Source organism: Melospiza georgiana, chromosome 4 (assembly GCF_028018845.1).
Source record: "Melospiza georgiana isolate bMelGeo1 chromosome 4, bMelGeo1.pri, whole genome shotgun sequence".
In the NCBI taxonomy this organism is placed as follows: Eukaryota; Metazoa; Chordata; class Aves; order Passeriformes; family Passerellidae; genus Melospiza; species Melospiza georgiana.
Window position 1 is genome coordinate 57,953,672 of NC_080433.1, and position 20,144 is coordinate 57,973,815.

At 40.4% G+C, this 20,144-nt stretch overlaps 1 protein-coding gene across 3 annotated transcripts in view; it reads left to right on the forward strand.

Annotated features, from left to right (window-relative positions):
* Nucleotides 1-16,458: 16,458 nt before the first annotated feature.
* The window catches only part of KCND2 (potassium voltage-gated channel subfamily D member 2), a 266,352-nt gene continuing 262,666 nt past the window's right edge, over nucleotides 16,459-20,144 (forward strand). The window contains exons 1-3 of one of the 3 annotated variants that reach the window (XM_058022159.1): nucleotides 16,459-16,548; nucleotides 17,391-17,497; nucleotides 18,668-19,841. In XM_058022159.1, coding sequence (XP_057878142.1) covers nucleotides 18,727-19,841 — 1,115 coding nt within the window. In that variant the 5' untranslated portion in view covers nucleotides 16,459-16,548; nucleotides 17,391-17,497; nucleotides 18,668-18,726. Of the gene's footprint in view, nucleotides 16,549-17,381; nucleotides 17,498-18,667; nucleotides 19,842-20,144 lie in introns of all 3 variants that reach the window. The other 2 variants (XM_058022160.1, XM_058022162.1) reach the window with 2 other exon arrangements.

Sequence of the window (20,144 nt, forward strand, 5' to 3'; positions counted from 1 at the left end):
GCTCCTTTCCTACTGTTTCATATTTTTCCTTTCCCAAAATGAGAATTGCCTTATCTGTAAATTTTCAGTTGCAGTGTTTTGTTTTTTTTTATGCAAACCTACATCATTCCAAGTGCAGATTGACACCTATGTCAAAGATGACTTTGAATAGAAAAATAACTTCCAAATTGACCCTCAGGACAAGGGAATCTAGGCTAAGAAAGGGAATTACCTATTCATTTTCTCATGAATGGGTAATTATTAAATTCTCTTTGGAGTTCTGTATAATAAAGTGTATTAGAAGAATGTGTGGATGTTGAAAACAAAATAAGTGAAGCCCAGTAGTTTTGCACTTTAAAGTAGCTCATTTCACTTGGGCTCTTTCAGAGAAGGTGGGACTCCAATAGCTTAGCTATCATGACTTGACAAGTCTTTCTGTTTGAGCATCACATTTTGGGTGACTCATTTGGCCAGGATGACTGGAGACTGACTTCAGACATTTCTGGTAATGGTGCTCAGGGAAAAGGATGTTTTGAAAGACCATCTAATTGAAGAGCTGATTTTGCAATTAACAAATGCCTCAGCCTCCTGTTGTCAGAGCATTCAGATTCAAATTTGTCACTTGAGTCGGAACTGAGGACCAGGTTCTTCCTCACACAAATGGGTATATAACAGGGGCGGAATAAGGAAGGAGGAAGAAGCTTGAAAATATCTAAAAATTTTCTTTACAAGTTGATGCAAGATCATATTTTTATTTTATGGCTTAATTCCCCAAATTTCAACTACATTTTGTGGTATGAAAACTGATTTTTCATTCAGACCTATTTGGGAGAAGGAATTCTGAGATTTGCACACATTCTCTCGGCACAGATAACAGAGCTGCATCTCCAAGAAACTGCTCCATTTGCAGTATCTTCTACAGATCTGTTTGCTTCACAACATGCAGTGGTGGTGTTTACTCTGTTTCAGCAAACATTCATTCACACACTTTCTTCACTAGTTAGTCAGATCATGGTTGAACTTGTGTTTGCTGACTATTCATAACTCCCTCCAGTGCTAGTCAAAGGACTTAGCTCAACTAAACTAAACCGCTACCAAAAACATCCTGCAAAGTCACATACTTACCAACAGGTGAGTATATACATTCATACATATTCAAACTGGTACAAAAGCCAATTCTAGTCTCAGTTATTGATCTCAGTTTGAATCCTGTACAGTCAGTTTAGCCTGGACTATCCAGGAATAGACTTGGTCCACAAGTAATTTTTTTTCTTTTATAAATAAGGAAATTGGCATAGTCTCTTCCAAATTATGCAACTGTACTCTTATTTCAGAACGTTTATCTAAACCTTCAGGTAGTATTTAATCCATAACGATTGAAGAGGTCTTTGGTAACCTTCAGATCATGACACATATTTCCAGTGAACCACTTTGGGAATTTATTTTGCAGAAAGGATAAAGAAACACCTCAGGAAAACATTGACTAACTGGGAACCAACTGAGGAGACTAAGCCAATTTAGGCCCTTCACTTATAAAGAACATTAACCTCACAAAGAACAGAAACAAAGAGGATTTTGCTGGCCAAAACCAGCAGTAATTTCAAATACCTCAGTTTTTATTTTGGGGGAGGACTTTTGTTTGTCACGCTAAAAAGAAGAAATAGGGCTAAAGACATTTACATGTGTCAAGCTGGATAAATTCAAAATGCTTGCTATAAATCTCTAACAGAAAAATGCATTCAAGCCTGAGCCTTGAGTGAATTTTCTTCTTATTCTGCTCCTGGCTTGCATAAATTGACATAAAAAAATCAGCAAAATCCAGATACAGAGAAATAGGATAATAGCAGAAGAATGAATACACAAAAAGCTTTAAAAAGGATCTTAAAAAACTATAGTGAGGCTTGGCCATGCAGAGGTGTTTTTTCCCTATGAATTGAAGAATGTATTTGTTATGGGCCAAGTTTAAACCTGCTTTGCACCTCCTGTAATAAAGAGCACTTAGGTTGAATGACCTTCCAAGTTGGCTGTGGGATGACCATATGAGCCAGTAGGAAGGACTTGAGGGGCTCAGTGTGAAGGCTACATTTGAGTATGTACTAACTTTTAGTAGCTTAGATATCTACAGCAGCTTATTTAAACTGGTTGTTCTCCATATTGATTCACTGAGAAAATTTTAGTCAGGGAGAAATTTCTGCTTCTTTACAGTCTCCTGGCCTCCAGAAGAAAGGCATCTGATCCGACTCGCGCAGGCTGCACGGAGGGAACAGCATCACTCAGCACGTGATGCAACTTGTGCCTCCATCTGCTTTGCTAAGGAAGTGGAAGGCGCCAGTTTGTGGAAGGAAGACTTGGAACCGTTTCCCTCGCCTTCTGAATTCCTCAGGAAGCATTTGGAGCCAAGACCCTCAGACAGATGACTGCTTCTCTCAGGGCTAATATCAGTGGTATACTATGTACCACTGCAAATAACAACCACTGACCAGCTGAATTAAGATTTCAGGTAGATCATCCCATTTTACTTTTCCAAACAGAACCATAATTATATTTAATCATAAGCATCTTGCAGACTTTCAAAACTTATCTTAAAAATGTAAATTGCAAGTTTATATTTACATTAAACTGATTTATAAATTTACATTAAATATTTATGGTACTATTTAAATTTATGGAAAAGATAAATAATCATTTGAAGCTAATTGCAATTATTGAAATTCTACACTAAGATATATGTTCATAGAAACTTGAAAAAATTCCCAAAATAAAATGTCCTTTTTCTTTAGGAATTACTGAAAAAAAAGTTTCACACACAGAAACATCCAGTCAAAATATCTTACATAACTGCATAAATTTATATAGTGGATGGATTTCTAACTACACTAAGAGACTGATATTTTCACTGCATTTTCAGCCAACTGTTTTTGTTAATAAAGTGCGATTTCCCTATGTTACACTGTAAAACCTCAACATGAAATGAATTTATCCAGATATATGTGTTTAGGTGTCTGCATAATCAAACAGCTTTTCCTCAAAAATATTCATTCATCTACTTTATTGTCTGGTCTCTGTCCTACTCACTAACAAGCAGAGTAAATGGTGTTCTCAACAATAGAATATTACTACATCTACAAAGCTCCTCAGATATCACGATGATAATGATGATATCATGAAAAAACACCTGGTTTACTTATAAAAAGAGTTATATATAAATGTAGATATTCAGGGGTATATCTGTACAGATACAGATACACAAGCAGACAGTCTGCAAACTGATTTGGGACTCAGAAGATACTGAGTTAAATCTAACTTCTGATCCTGCTTTACTCTCATATTTTCAAAAGATCATATTCCTTTCTTGTTTCATTTCCCACTCATTTCCCAGTATTTGGAAGACAGAGAAAATGATCTCTATTGTTGAACAGATAAATAATAAAAAAGTAAGTACTTTTTTCCCAGACATTTTTCTTCAATTTTCTAGTGTGAATTTTCCAAAAAAATCAAGAGTCGATACACTAGGAAGTTTAATTTATCCTGAAAACATCTGGGCTACTTTGCATAACCCCTCTTAGTTCAGTAAAAGTACTCACTTGTGTATGTAAGGCTCGGCATTAACATCCAGTAAAATCTTTGCACTGGGTGATATAGATGACTTACAGATTTCTGTTCAGCCCTTTGACATCTGTGAAAAGTCACACTGCTGAGTTGTATCAAACTCCTGTACGGAAGGAGCTAAAAGGGCTAAAAATGTATCTTGAGACCCCTGTACCAAGTATATTCCAAATGTAAAGATTTCGCTGCTGATGGATACATCTAAGTAGACCTTGCCATATCAGAGAAACTGCAGGGCCATTCTTCCCTGTATTTATCTCATTGGCATCCCTCCCTTTCAATTCAAGAACAGAAGAAGATCTTGAAAACATTAAATTGTGAAATTCTATATTCTTTGCCAAAAGATGTTACCTCATTTTGCTTAATTCTGACTTCAACAATCTCATTAATTTCTATAAGAAAAGGCTTTGAGGACAGGAATGATATTTTATGCTTCATATGCGAGACAGAAAACTGGGGCAGCAATGACTGTGCCATAGAGATGAGGGAATCATTCAGAGTTAATAATTTATTTGCTGAATATAGCTTCCTTTCTTCCTTTTTGAACAGTTGTGAAGAAGCATCTTCCTTTCAGCTTCAAGACAGACAACGGCGCACTCGAGCGGGTCACCCAGGGTGAGCAGAAGGCCATAATACACCTTGCTCTGATGTAGCCTGCCTCCCTGCTGAAGCCTTTGAGCACAAGCCTTCACACAATGACCTACCCTTTGGTGTACGGCCGCTTGTATTTGCTGATTTGTGACCCCTCCAGGCTGACAAGCAGGGTAAGAGAGCACAGGAGGAACCCGAGGTTCTCTGCTGCACACACCTGAGACCCACAGGCCTGGGTCAGGAATCCACAGGGCAAGAATCAACAGTGTGAGACTCATGCATACTAAAAGGCACAGCTCTGAACAGAAATCTAGGGTTAGTTTAAAGATCCACAATATAACAATAGCATTTATTTGTTAACATTAGCCAAATTCTCCCCGCAAATATACTTGGTAATACTGTATGTAGTAAGAAATTGACTAAAAATAATGGAATAAAAGTAAAGATTAATTTGATTTTGATCTCTTATTACTTATAAGCAGCAACAAACAGAAATAGGGCATTCTTTCTCTGCACTTCATCATCTATGTGAATACAGGTCTTCCCACAAAACATCTGGCTTCATAAACCTCCTGTTCTGCAAATATTTCTGCCCATGTTTGGTCATATTATAAGACAAGTTTGACTATGCATTAAGTCACAAATATACACCATATTTGTAGAAAGATGATGCACTTGATGATAATAATAATGACGATGTGTCACTATAGTTGCAAAGAACATCAGGAAATTTTTGGGAATTATTGCAGTTTGCATATAAGTATCAGTCACGTTTTCTTCTTCATTCTCTGAAGCAGACCAGAGCTTAGAACTAATAGCTTATTGTCCTTTTTCAATAACTGCATATTAGAACTCCAAGTATGAATTTCTTTGGTGCATCTACTATTCAGTAACAATACATATTTTAAGCAGCCATTCAGTAAATTAGTTTCCAAGAATATTCTTGGAAAATGAGCACAAAATGAGTTAGAATATTTCCACGGAAAATTCACTGTTTCATTTAAATAAATATTTTCAGATTTCACCCCTCATTATCTGCTTTGCTATAATCATCTATAAAAAGAAAACTTATATGTATTCCTTTCTTGTGCACCAAAACTGAAAATCCATTTAATATTTTTTTAAGGACTGAAAGTCATCCTGGAAAACAAACAGGGAGAACAGAAACACAAACCCCCGACTTTTCTGAAAGCATCTTCCAAGTATACAAACATAAATATGTATTCAAACCATAGATATACATAAAGAATACATATAAAAGTACAGCTTGTACAAAAATGTACACCAAGTGAAGCAATAATAGAATTTTCTTAAAGGACCTATATAAACTGGTCTAAACTATAAGTTTGGAAATTCTTTTAGAGACATAATTATAGAATGGCTGCAGTGAAGACAAAACTATTGTTCAAGTCAAGTATTACTCTTGAAAAGCCGAGTGACTTCTGCCCTTCCTTCCTTTTCAGCTCACAAGCTTCCCTTCAGCCTGTGAAGGTCTCCTGACACCAGCAGCAGCCTTCACCGGAGAAATGAACTACTAATCTCTGTGGGCAGCCTGCCTGAAGTCACAGAAAAGTGTGTCTGTTGCCCAAAAAGACAATCTTTCCAGGATCTACTGGATTCATTTGCAGGTGCATTCATGTGGGACCTCCAGAAAGCACCTTGGCTGCTCTGCTGTTGTTATTCTGTTCTGAATGCTGCAAATCCCTAGACAGACATGGGATCTGAAATCTGAGTATAAAATAAATTATGTCCATATCATACCAATTTTGGCAAAAAGTCTAGGGGCAACTGCACTCTATAATCATTAGGATTTTTTTTATTTCTTGCTGTAATAAATTAAATTTTTTTTTATTTTCCATTGCAATAAATTTAGCCTACCTTTGATCCACAAACACTTGAGGTATCCTTATTTTAGATTTTAATGACATTTTAAATTCTACTAATCTCCAACTATTCCTATTTGACAAATATTCTGTCTTTTATTTTCAATGAAGCTTAAAATAAAAAAAACCACCTTTTTTTCTTTCTGTCATTGTTTTTGTACCATTGATGGTTTCAGTCATGTCAGCACAACTCATAAATGAGTTTTAGATGAGTTGAGCTGCTTTTGCTGACTAAATTTGCAGCAGCAAAGCATAAAGCATTTTAGGTTCCACAAAAGCAGCCTTTTTATTATTTCTTATTGAGAGACTGGTGGTTTAAAGAGAAAATAGATACATAGATTTCAATAAATTCCTTTTCTTGGCAATCTTCACACAATGAGGAACTTCTCTGCACTAGAAATTTACCAGACTCTATAGATTTTATAGAATGTATATATTTTTTTGCCATTTGGCACCTGCAAAAAGTGCAGGTAGCACAAGCCTAATGTATAAGCTGTCACAGTCACACAAGATTGTCTCTACAATAAATACAATATCCAAGCAAACAATACATATGCACATGGAATTCATACACATGTATGTGTGTATACACATAGGTATACCTGTATTTATTCACGTAAAATAGTGATTTTGCAATAATTGTTGATGTATTCTATGGCATGAGCCAGTTCTCTTGGTGAAATTAAATGCACATCACACTTTGTCTTCTCAGCTGTTGCATGCTGCCTAGTTTTCAGTTTGGCACTGTCTAGGTATGCTGGCACAGATGGAAAGCCAGTATGTGTGACATGCTTTTCACCTGCCATAAAATGCTGAACTCCCTCCATCATTTTGTGTAACCAATTTGCAATTCATTTACTAATCACACATGGGATTCCAAAATAACTCAGTAAAATGTTTACCATTATCAGTACTGGATCTTAAAGCAATGAGAAAGAAGTCCAGTTTTAGAAGCTTTTACATGCTATAATTTCCAGATCTGTAACCTCAGTACTGGAAGAGGGATTAAAATTATGTATGAGGTTCTGCATTTGACTCTCTGATATTACTTTTATGTATTGACATCTGGAACAAAAGGGATTAGTTGTATAATTTAATCCTGTCAAAGGCAGTTGTAGTTTCCCTTTTCTACACTGTGTTAAATGCATGGAAGCTTCATGCAACAGCACAGGACTGTCTAACAGTGCTTACATGACACGGAAGGGATGGTGGCTTAGGACATAGGATATAAACAGCTTTGCAGCACATCAGTTGATTTTTCTGTTTGAGGCCATGATTCATTTTTTAGTACACAACCTTTTGTGTGTTTTAATGAGTAATAAGTATTTTAAGGCTGTCATCTTGCTGTCACAAATTAACATTTTATGCAAAAGGGCTTTACAGATATCTCATTAAAACCTCCTAGAATCCATTTTATTATTTTTCTTTTATGCAGCAGTATATCAAATAATAAGAGTAAAAAAAAAAGATTTACTGAATGTTACTACAGTTAAAGGTGAGACGCAATTACTTGCCTTTATCAAGAACACAAGAAGCTCAGAATACTGTCTTGAATTCAATTCTTAATTTTAAGGTGATAAAACTTAGATGAGATGCATCCCACCTTGTAATGTGCCCTTAGAGAGCCTCTGCATCTTCAGCTTTGTCCCTGGAGCTGATTCTTTATTAACACTGGGTAACACTTCATGTTGCTAACAATCTTCATTATAACCTTGCAATGCTATCAAATACTCATACGTCATCCCAAAATTACCTTTTGTACCTTACCTCAGGAAATTGTTAGTATTTGCACACATCAAATATCCAAAGATTCATTGGAGAATAAATCAGTAGTTCATGCACAACTCACAGTACTAAATATTAGGATTTCCCATTGTCACTAACAAAAAAATTGCTGTTCTTTACAGCTGAAACTTGTAAACATATCAAGTTATGAGTTTGGGGTTTTTTTTGTTTATTTGTATTTTCCTGAGGTGATCTTTCATTTTTTTTTTCTCTTAGATGCAGTCATATGAAACTGTGTGGACAAGACTGTTTAATTTTTATAATTTAGGCCTAAGTTGTACTCAAGCCTTTACATATTTAGCCTACTTTGAACACTGTGGGAGACGTCAGTAAGCATATAAGATTACAAATTAATCTTACTTACACAGTAGGAGAAAGATTTTATGTCAAGGAGTAAGAGTTACAGAAATATAATCAGAATCCTTATTGGTTTATTACATATATTAGTTGCAGTGTAAAACATGAAATATTCAACCAGCATAAAAATAGAGGTAAAGAGTGTCCAAGACACAAGTAAGTTTTCATACAACCACTCTGAAACTTATGCAGATATCCTGGATAGCTCTTCAGGGTAAAGATACCTATTAATGAGTGTAGCATTAATCACGTTTGCAATTACTGGAAGGATTAAAGCCTAAAAAATGTTTACTTTCACAATTACAGTCTTAACTGAACAAAGCATAGCACAAATCTGTAAGGGAAGCATGCACATTTGTCTTCAAATAATAAAGGATTTTCCAAGTGGCAACCATATCCTGCTGGTTTCTTTCCTAAGACAACATTCTCTGTGGATAGGTTCTTGCTTGCAGATGGGTCCTTGCACAAGGAATCTCATATTTTAAAACTGGGCCTTGGTCCTGCAGTAAGATTTCTGCACTGAATCTCCCTGTGTTCACACCAAGCCCTGCTAAAGCTTGTGGGACTTACAAGGACAGCAAACTTTGTATTAGCTGTTACTACAGACCAGAACCGAATGTGAAACCTCTATCAAAGACTAAATTAATTAATAGGTTTTGAAAAGTCTACAGCAAATAGGAAATTTCTGGTTTATGATTTTTTTTTTCTCTGAAAAAAGCCTTTAGGTAGAAATAACTTTTAATAGATTTGTATGAAAAGGGAAATCTGAAAATCTGGTTTTTCAACATTTCTTTTTATGGTTTGAAATGACTTTTTGCTTTATTAAACACCAAAATCAGGGGAAAATAGAAATAAAGTAAAAAATCTAAATGAAATATTTCTAAAAAGATTTTATGAATATGTTAATTTATTTTCATTCTTTTCTTTCAGTGGTGTGATCAATGAACTTCAGCTCTGGGTCAATATACAACAATGTTTTGGGGGTTTATAAATCTTTTGTTCAGGCAATGAACTGGGGGAAAAATGAAATAAAAGCAGTTATTTGCAATTATACTACTCTACTGCCAACCATCGAATCTTGTCTTTGAAAAGCTACCATCTTGGCAACTACATGTCCAATACAAAACAAAGAAAACCAGAAAGCAATAACAATAGTCTATCTACCTTTCCAGTTTTACCATGAAAAATGTATTTCTGTATGCAAAACTTCTCTAGATCAAGCTTGAAATGACACAAATGCACATTTCTTACTTTTCTGTGAGAGTGTATGCATGTACAGCTTTCTCCATCTGTCATTTCTGTTTTACATAGAGTCATGATATTTACATTTCAACAAACCAAATGGCAAAATATCTATTATTCAAACATAATATTGGATTCTGTAATTTCCTAAAAGGTTGAGCAAATTTAAACAGATATGTATTTGAGCTTTCCATATGTAATGAAACACAATAGGAGATCATGAATTCAGAAGAAAGCCAGGCACAGTCATGATGACATTAAAACAGAAAAAAGAAACATGAATTCTTTATTGCACTTTGTTAGTCAAAGAAAAGAGATTGGGAGAATATTTATGATAGAAAACGTTTCTTTCATAACAGAAAGATTTCTTCAGTAATATGAATGATATTAACCACTAATTCTACCTTTGAAATAAGCATTTCTCATAATAAGTCAACAAATCAATGAACAACCTATACTGTGCTTGGGTTTTGTGATGTTGTCTCAAACATGGGCACACACGCACACAAGTCTGTTACAGAATGCTTTCCTGAGATCCCCAAAAGCTACAAGGTGCTTGAGCTGCCTCGACTAGAGTGTCAGAAAGGGACAGGCCACTAAAGAGCTGGTGTTCAAGAACAGCTGATCCACACACACCTCTGGCTAGCAGTTGCAATTATTTACACTGGCAGCTGTGGAAAAGCTGCAGAGGGATTCACACTTCTCAGTTATAATCCTTTGATGTAGTTCAGGGTCATGGCTACCAGACAAGGGCAACCTTTGTGCTGTTAATTGTAATTGCCTAATGCAACCAGAGTTTCACCTAAAGGGGGTGAAATGTGAGTCCTCTATAAAGAGAATGGAAAAGAATGTGTTCAGATCTTTTCTTGAGTAAGCTGGCCAGAAATTTTCAGGATGAACCACCAAAGTAAAGAAAAATGAGAATGTGTAGAATAATTTTCTAGCTAATTGAGTAAAATTCAAAATAGAGTGAATTCAGTAATTGCCAATGTCACTCTGTCTGTCAAACTCGCACTAATTCTTCAATGTCATTTTAGAGGGGCAAAAAGACTAAAGATAAGCAGTTTTTATAATTTCATGAAAACCAGCAAGTGGCTGGAGATGAAACACCCTATTATTATTCACTGTGAAGGAAGCTGATGAGATCACCCTTCCTTAGACATAAGACAGGTGGGGAATCAGACAGCAATAGCTATGCTGCACGGTGCTACTCTTTCTTTTAAAGCTTTCCATGTTACATTATCTTCTGCCCTAATTGCTATAACTGGAGGATGAAGTAGAAGAGTACATTAAGAGGTTTGGAAGGACTGTTGTCCCATCTAGACAACATTTCCATTCAGTATAACAGATGAAATTAAATGACCAAACTCACTGTGAGTTAAATGACTGGGTTGCAGAGGATAATGAGAGCAGAGCAGAAGCTGCAAATGGACTTCAACCATTTTCAAACTCTCACTGTTTTTGGGTTCTTTACTAAACAAGTGGTTTTGTTTCTTCTTACAGAGCTGTATTTATAGAAATATGTCTACTGTCTAGTGTTTCACACTTCTCCTTTCTATTGCTTTAACTTCAATTCTATTTAACAGGCTTTTGTTTTGATTTCTTTTATTCACACATTGCATATAAAATATCTATAACTGCTGTATTCTTGAGGCTGTTTTTTGTTATATAGCAATCCTTTTTAAATGACTGGGCAATGCTACATACAAAACTGGAAGGAAACTAAAGAGCTGACATCATGATTTGGTTTCTTATGATCTTGCTTTAAAAATGCTATAACTCAAATTAGATATTGTGTTGCTATTTGATTTATGAGTGATGAAATTACAGCAAGATAATGTCTTTAATTGCTAAGCAAAGCTAAGGCCTCCTATGAAGCAAGTATGATTTCATTGAAACATCTTTTATCTTGGACAGCAACAATATTGTGCAAGCTGTCAGTCTGTCTTAGCAGAATAACTTATAACTGAATGGTCTGTGCTGAAAACTGCCTTTGAGGTGAAGTATTGCTACTCATGCAGTAAAATCTTTGTTTAATTTTGTGATGAAGCTGAATAATTAATAAATCTAACATCTCTCTGTGACATGTATCTTTTGGGACCATGTAGAGCATAATGACACTAAGTTTAGGACAGTTTTTGATTGTAATATCTTGACTTTACGAGTTCTAGGATCAGATGACATCCAGTAAGACCATGATATCAAGTCTAACTAAATATTTCTCAGGATTTGTAAACTGTTCACTCTGCTCCAGGCTAATAAAACTGATGTGAAAAAATGCAAGCTTTTCTGATTCGTATTTTTTTATTATTTTTTCAATTTTGACAAAAAATTAATTTAATGCAAAAAGCCCCATAAATAATGCTTCACTTTTGTTGAAAAGATATTTTATTTCATCCTTTCTCCCTTTTGGAAGCTTGGACTCAACATTCACCACAGCAATGCCACCAGAAACACTACAAAAAAAATTATTTCCTCCCTGAGCTGGAGGAGTAGCTTGCTATAAATGACTGCTATCTCATTGCTGTTTATGCAATTAGAAAGCAATCATTAACATGAAAGAAGGTTTCTATTTCCTGTTCTGAACTGTGGTACAGGGGCTATTAGCAATTACTGGCATAAAAGGTGCCCCTACAGGCAGCTCTCCAGATGTTCTCAGTTTTGAAGAGTTACCAGCCTCATGCCAGCCTGCCTGACCTCAGGCTTCTTTCTTTGCTGAGAGCTGGATGGACTAAGGAAGCGATTTGCAATGCAAGATAATAACTTTACTCAATCTACTAACTTCTGAAAAATGTTCTGTATTCATCTGTGCCAGTGAATGACACATTGTTTCTATTAACTATATTTTTGCACATATTCATCTCTTTCATATAGGATTCCTATAAAGCTGCTGAAACTTGAAACGATGGAAGTTTTGCTGGAACAGAAGTCAGTCCCATTATTAAAAATGGGAAGGATACAATTGCAGTCACTCTCAGTCAGAGCTGCAATACCCTCTCTGGGTACCCTCCACGTCAGGTATTGAAGAGCAGAGCCAATCTAGTAACAAAACAGTTTAGAAAGGATTCACAGTATAAGAGAGATGGGACTAATTAGGCAAGGAGCCATTGATCGTTGTGAGGCTTTTGCAGGAGCAGAGGAAGGTGGCCAGCATCCAAACCCTACATTTCCTGAAATACAAAGAAAAAAGCAGTATCTAAAATGGTAATGTTTGGATGCAGATTGAAAGATTGCCATGCAGTGTGTTATAGAGAACAAAAATAAAAAAGACAGTTAAGTCAAAAACTGTGAAGAAAAAGAAAAATAATTTTTAAAATTTTGTTTGTGGACTGAAACAGGAGCATTTGATGACACTGAAGATTCTGCATGTGCTTAGGAATGTGGCTGTGGCAACACAGAGTAAGTCTGGCAAGAGGCATCTTTGTCAAAGGCTTCCCAAAGTGCTTCAGTGAAACCAGGAATATGAACTGTAGTCATTAATTAGTTTTCTGCATGAATTCACTCTGAGTTTTTCTTTCTAAGGATATGACCTTAAAGACTCTTGAAGTCCAGGGTAGTTTCCTTTTGACATAGCAGACTGGCTGGGGCTCTTAGTCTCAGGACCATTTTGTTTAAATGCAGACTCATAACCCAATGATCACAGCCATGCCAGACTGCCTTTTACAGTCAATGGGCACCTGCCCACACACACTGAGACTGTAGGTAGGATAGATTGCTTTCTGAGTGGTTTCTCCCTCTGTTGACTCCAAGAACTCAGGGAGAGTAGGCTCCTAATTAGGTACCACAGGTGTTTAAAGATAAATTGGTTGAAATTTGGTCTAATTACACAGACAAAACAGTTATTTGTTTGAAGATACTATATGAAACAAAACACGAATTCAAAATGAGAAATATGCAGTTATCTAAAGTAAAATTTAGAAGTTACTTACCATTCCATTGATGGGTACAATAGCACTAATTTGAAGAGGAATTCCTAGAGCTTAATAAGATGAACACATAGTTTAACAGAATTAATGTTTCATACAATATCCTATACATCAAGAAAAACATCTATAATGACTAAATTAGTATTTGTTGGTTTAGAGAAGTTAAAGTACATGCTTGAGATGAAATTAGTCCCTTCCTTGGAAGACTGTAAGGTTTTCTTGAGATGATTCCAAGTATTGACTTAGCCTCACATTAAGAAAAAAAGAAACTACTATGCTGACAGCTCTGTCTTCATGCTCCAGCCTCTAAACCTGTAATAAATACATAAAAAATCTTTTAGAGAAGTAAGGGTCCTTTTTTAGGTTAATGGTGGCTATACTACCTCTCAGGTTGACTTGAGAATCTAAAAGAAATGGTGCATATGCTGCACTTTCCCCCACAGAATGTCTTAATCATTGACCAGTGAGAGGTCATTTTTTAATGTCCAGAGCAATCCATTTCTCCACATAGAAAGAAGGACACTGAGCACTTGCACTGCAGGATGACCTGAGCCTATTTTAGCAAACTCCCAGAAAGATGGCATTTTGTCTTGGAAAAATTATCAAAAGCCTTCCACTTATTCTGTCTGGCCCAAAGCACAAAAAGCAGCTAGATTTAGATTAAAAAAAAAAAAACTAAAAAGGCAAGGAAACTGCAGGCTATGACTAGAGGTATTTGGGCTGATTGCATGTATGACCAAAGCACTATTTTTTTTATATTTGCAAGGTAGAGTCAAACATTTTCCTTTGTAAGACACAGTCTTAATCTCACAACCTAGTTCTTCAATGGGGCTGCATTCTAGAAATTCTTATAATGGACTTTTGCTACTCAGAGGGTTTCAGGAATGTTCCCTTCATTAAAAAAAAAAAATAATCCAAAAAAGACCAAACCCGAACCTAACAAACCTCAAAACAAAATACCATCTGCAGTGTTCTTTTCTCAAAAGGAATGAAAAATGTCTTAATACTAGAGGAATTAAAAAGAGGGGATACACTTGTGCTCTCAGTCTGTGAAGAAAACTTGCAGTTTCAAACATTTTAAATATTAAAAAAAAATAAAATAAAATAAGTTCATTAATATAAACTTCTGCATCATAGCTGGTAGCTTATTTAATCCTCAGAGAGCTCTTTGTGTCTCATGACTTCGGAATGAATTAAGAAACAGCTCATCTTAGAGCCCATTGTGCATTCCCCTTAGTATCATTTTCTTCTTTTCCTACAATTACTAGGATTTATTTTCTTCCCTTGAAAATAGGATTTTGGTCTCATTTGAGTCCCTGCTATTTAATTCCTACTTGAAGTCATAATCCTCTCTGTCACATCACACCAATCTCTTTGTAGCCAATTCTGATTTCACAGAAGGATTTTGACTTAGGAAGACCTGATTACTTAGGTGCACCTTATGTAGCAGGATTTAGTCCTTCTGAAACATACAAAGTAAGGAATACTTCAGCCAGGCAATTTTAATGAACTAAACATAAGGTACCAGCTGTGAAAGTTTGAGTTCCTGGCTATCGCTTCTCAGTAACATGTTAATTAAGGAGTCAATAGAGTGTACTCTTTTCCTTCCAAGATACTGCTTTGGAAAGATGCCTCTCTGATATACAGGCTGTCCACAAAAATTTAAGGTGAGGAGATCATTTTTCCAGGCAATGGTGTCAGAAAAGTCTCTGAACCTCAACTGGTTTCAAACCTCTGACTTAAAATAGACTAAATGTTATAACGCTATGTGGTACTCAAAATTGTCCAAAAAGATAGGGTTTGCTTGGATTTTTTTTTCCCATTTTTAATGAAACTTGTAAATTTCTGAAACAACTTTAAGATTACAAGAGGAATCCAGGTGTTTCTTTAATGGCACCTGTTCTCATGGGTTCTCTCTATGGATGGAAAATTCCTTATTGAGAGACTTCTATTTAGGAATAACTAAAGAAAAGAATCAGCTTAAGCCAGAACTGATTTTTGTAAAGCTAAGCATGTTAAAAAAACAAGAGCAGTTCTTGATTGCATAAAGAATCTATAGCTGACAAGGAAACCTCTTCATTTTCAGGAAAGGAAGTCCTCTATTATTTTATCAGTGCTAAGCTGACAGGATCATAAATTGGGATTTATTAATTCTAGAGGAATATCCTGTAGCACCAAACAAAACCTCCCATTTCATATGGGAGAAGAATATTCATAACATTGAAAGCTCAATTCCTATAGTTGACCAACTGATTTCAATTTAATTGATTAATTTATAGGATATTATGTACTGAATATTTGAAATTGAAAAAAAAATAAAGCAAAAAATCAACAAACAAGTTGAGCAAATATACAGAAAGTATCTTTTATTTAATGTGATATTTTATTTCAAGCGACTTGATATATGTAATCAGTCATCATCACAAGTTTTCCTATATTAGAGTTTGCACTCAAGCATTTTTTAAGCCTTTTCTCTCTGTGCTTTCAAGTATTACCTGTAGGAACAGTTCAGGCTGTAGTTTAGGCTACAATACTGAAAGTGTTCATCTTCGTCATGGGAACTTAGAAGTGAATACATACTGAAGCTGGGCATATTATTAAAATACAGAAAAGAGTTAACTCCCAAAGTTCAGTGTGTATTTGGTTTATTTTTGCTTCGGGTTTCTTTGGCATATATCTCAAATAGCTTATCAGAGTGGGAGGTTCGGTTGTAAAAACTTCACTTATAAAGGAACCTACTTATTCTGTGATTCTTTTCAAAACCTTTTACCACCAAACGGAAACACGGGCAAATTAGAAGGAGGAATACCTTCTGGTATCATCTTGCAAGGTCTATGAAGAAGACACACAGCGGTTTCAGAATCTTGATTGAAAAATATAGACCGTTCTCCCTATTTATCGGCACTATCAGAGCGGCACGCAGAGCTCGGAGAACGACGCGCCCGTGTATCCGTCTACCGCGGAGATCCAGCGGCGCGGGGCGGGCGGGCGGCGGTGCCGGGGCGGGCAGAGCCGGGGGCGCGGAGCGGGGCTCGCCCGGCCCCGGCGGGAGCGCACTTCCCGTCATCCACGCGCCATCTAGCGTCGGGAAAAGGGACGCGGCTCGGAACGGGAGCGGAACGGAGAGGAGGAGGAAAGGGCTCCCACACCCGTCCCAGCTCTCGCCGTTCCCAAAGCTGGTAAGAGCCATTTGGATATTGCAACCAGAACTCCGGAGTGGCTCGGGGCGGGTCGTGAGGAGCATCCTACACTTCACTCCCAGGCATCTCATTCCCCCTTTTTTGCAGTGAACGGTTCCCCTTCCCTTGAAAGCAGCTAGCGCTCCCCAGAAATCCCCTCGGTACCTCACCTAAGCTATCGCCGCCGCCCGATCCCTACCCAAAGCACCGCGAACTCCAGAGGGTCTGTGCGGCGCTGCCGGCGGAGAGATTGGACCGCACGATCGCGGCCCCGCAGAGACACACACCGGCACACACACCGGCACACACACCGGCACACACACCGGCACACACCCCGACGCAGGCACAGCCGCGCTCCCTGCCTGCCTGCCCTGCCGCCGCCGGCGCGGCTGCCCGCAGCCCTTTTGTTTCGCCCGCGGAGCGATGTCCTGCCCACCCGCCCCGCGCTTCCCCGCGCCCGCACCGCCGCCCGCCCATGCGCCCCTCGCCCGCGGGCGGCGGCGGCGCGGCGGGGTGGCATGGCCCGCCCGCCTTGGGGGAGGCAGCGGGAAGCCCCCTTCCCCGCCCCCGGCCGCGCCAGGGCCTCGCCGCTGCCGCCCGCAGCCCGCGGCAGGGCAGGGGCAGCGGCCGCAGCCGCAGCCGCGCCTGACAGCGGCCCCGCGCCGCAGGATCCGCGCCCCGCAAGGACGTGCTCCAAGAGCTGCCAGGCGCGATTACGTTGTTTTTTTCCCCCCACCCACCCCTTGAACTTGTTGCTTGGCGCTCGGCGGTGGCGGAGGGGGGTGGGGGTGGGGGAAAGCCTTATTATCGATGTCCCTTTGGATGCGATCAAGCTTTCTCAGGAGCAACTACTTCCCCGCCGTTCCCGGCGGGGCGCGGAGATCTAGCGGCAGAGCCCGTATTTCCAAAAGTCTCTATGCAACTGAGCGCTCTCGCCAGACTTTCACAGGTAGGTGCCGCAGGCTGGGCACGTCTGGAGCGATTGGAGAACTGAGCCGAGGGGAAGGGGCGAGAGGAGGGAGGCGGGGGTACGGGGGGGGTGGGGGGGGGCATGATCCACCACCGACCGCCGAGCCCTACGGCACCCGCACCCCTGCCCCGCGCCCCCCCGCCGCCAGGGAGCTCCTGCCCCTCTCCCGCTCCGCAGCCAGCCTCCCTCGGCTTCGCCTTTCGCCGCCCGCCCGGGCGCTCCCGGGGATGCCCCGTGCAGCACACCCACCGCATGTGTCTCCAAAGCCCCCGCCCCTGCCCCCGCCAGGACCGCGGGGGCTCTCCCCGACTCCGGTCTCCTCGCCGCAGATCTGCCCCTGTCCGTGCCCTGATGCTCCGTCCGGGGGAGAGCCCCGCTCTGCCCGCTCCTGCTCTGTGGGGCGCTCCCCAGCGCCCCAGCCCCGGCATCCCTCTGCCCTTCAATGCATTTCCTGCACGGAAAACTTGCCTTAAAGTTTAATGCTGCCGCCCGGAGCTCCTCCCCCTGCCCCGCCGGCTCCCCCAGCCCCTAGCCGGGGTCTGGGGGAGTCCCCGGACGGCGATTAAAGGTCAGGGAGAGGATTCTTCGCGCCGCTGCTCCGGGGCTGCCGCCGGGAAGGGGGGCGGCCCGCCGGGCCCATCCCCTCCGCCCCTCACGGCGAGCGGCGGCGGCGTTGGCGGCTCCGCTGCGGCCGCCCGGGAGGGCTCCGCTGGTGCCGCGGCCCGGCTCCGGCGGCGGGCGGGGAGCGAGCGGAGGAGGGGCGGGCGGGGGGACCGGCTGCATCGCGCGCGGAGGAAAATCTCCTTCCAGGTGGCTGCACAGCTGCACTAGAGCTGCTAGCCGGCTCCAGGGGGTAGCGATTTGAGGACTGTTGCTTCCATCCACGGGGCTCGAATGGAGACCTTATATCCGAAGGATCTGGCTGTTAGAGAGGCTGCTTTGAATACAGGGATTTCCAAGTGCCCTCATTTATTGTCCTAACAGTGTGACCAGTGCCTGGAAAGCATATTCTGGGATAAAAAGGTGGAGGAAACAAAAAGGAAGCAAAAAGGTTGTCAGTTAATACTGAATATCACAAAAATGTTCAGAAATCCTGCTGCCTCAAGAATGTGTGAGAATTTGTATTTTTCTTTTCCTTCTCTATTTTAGTGGCTGGACCAGAACTGCCTCTAGATTGACTCCCTTAGCTGTAATAGGTGTTTGGAACCATGGCAGCAGGTGTAGCAGCTTGGTTGCCCTTTGCCAGGGCAGCAGCCATAGGATGGATGCCAGTGGCTACTGGTCCCATGCCAGCTGCTCCACGGCAGGAGAGAAAGCGAAGCCAGGACTCTCTGATTGTGCTGAATGTGAGTGGCATCCAGTTCCAGACATGGCTGGACACCCTAGAGCGCTACCCTGACACTCTGCTGGGCAGTTCAGAGCGGGACTTCTTCTACCACCCTGAGACACAGCAGTACTTTTTTGATCGGGACCCTGACATTTTCCGCCACATTCTCAACTTCTACCGTACCGGGAAGCTTCATTATCCCCGCCAGGAGTGCATCTCAGCTTATGATGAGGAGCTGGCCTTCTTTGGCATCATCCCTGAGATCATTGGTGACTGCTGTTACGAGGAGTACAAGGATCGCCGGCGTGAGAATGCTGAGCGCCTGCAGGATGATGCTGATACGGATCACGTACCTGAGAGCTCCCTACCCTCAATGACAGCTCGTCAGAGGATGTGGCGGGCCTTTGAAAACCCACACACCAGTACCCTGGCTCTGGTCTTCTACTATGTCACTGGTTTCTTCATTGCCGTCTCTGTTATTGCCAACGTGGTGGAGACAGTGCCCTGTGGGGTAAGCCCGGGTCGCATTAAAGAGCTGCCCTGTGGAGAGCGGTATGCCGTGGCTTTCTTCTGTCTGGATACTGCCTGTGTCATGATCTTCACAGTTGAATATCTCCTACGTCTGCTGGCCGCTCCTAGTCGCTACAAATTCGTGCGCAGTGTCATGAGTATCATTGATGTGGTGGCCATTATGCCGTATTACATCGGCCTGGTGATGACAGATAACGAGGATGTCAGTGGGGCTTTTGTGACATTAAGAGTCTTTCGTGTCTTCAGGATCTTTAAGTTTTCCCGCCACTCGCAGGGTCTGCGCATCCTGGGCTACACGCTGAAAAGTTGTGCCTCGGAGTTAGGCTTCCTCCTCTTCTCACTCACCATGGCCATCATCATCTTTGCCACAGTCATGTACTATGCAGAGAAGGGTTCCTCAGCCAGCAAGTTCACCAGCATCCCTGCAGCCTTCTGGTACACCATCGTCACCATGACAACACTGGGGTAAGTGCAGCTGGTGTTTGGTTACAGCCAACATTTCAACAAGTGTATTGGCATGAACGGAAAAATACTCAATTTTTAAAAAAATGGTGATAGAAAAATGTGTGAGGGTAAGTTTTTGTTACGGAACTTTAAGAATACGACCTGTGACTTCCTTCTCGATGTTTTACATGTTTAAGAGACTTAACAACGTTGCTGAAATTAAAGTAACCCAAATCCAAAAACTGCAAAAAACCTGAAAAAGTAAACAACAAAACAAAGCAAAAAAGTCTTGAAACTCTTTGGTTTTGGACAGTGAAATTGGAA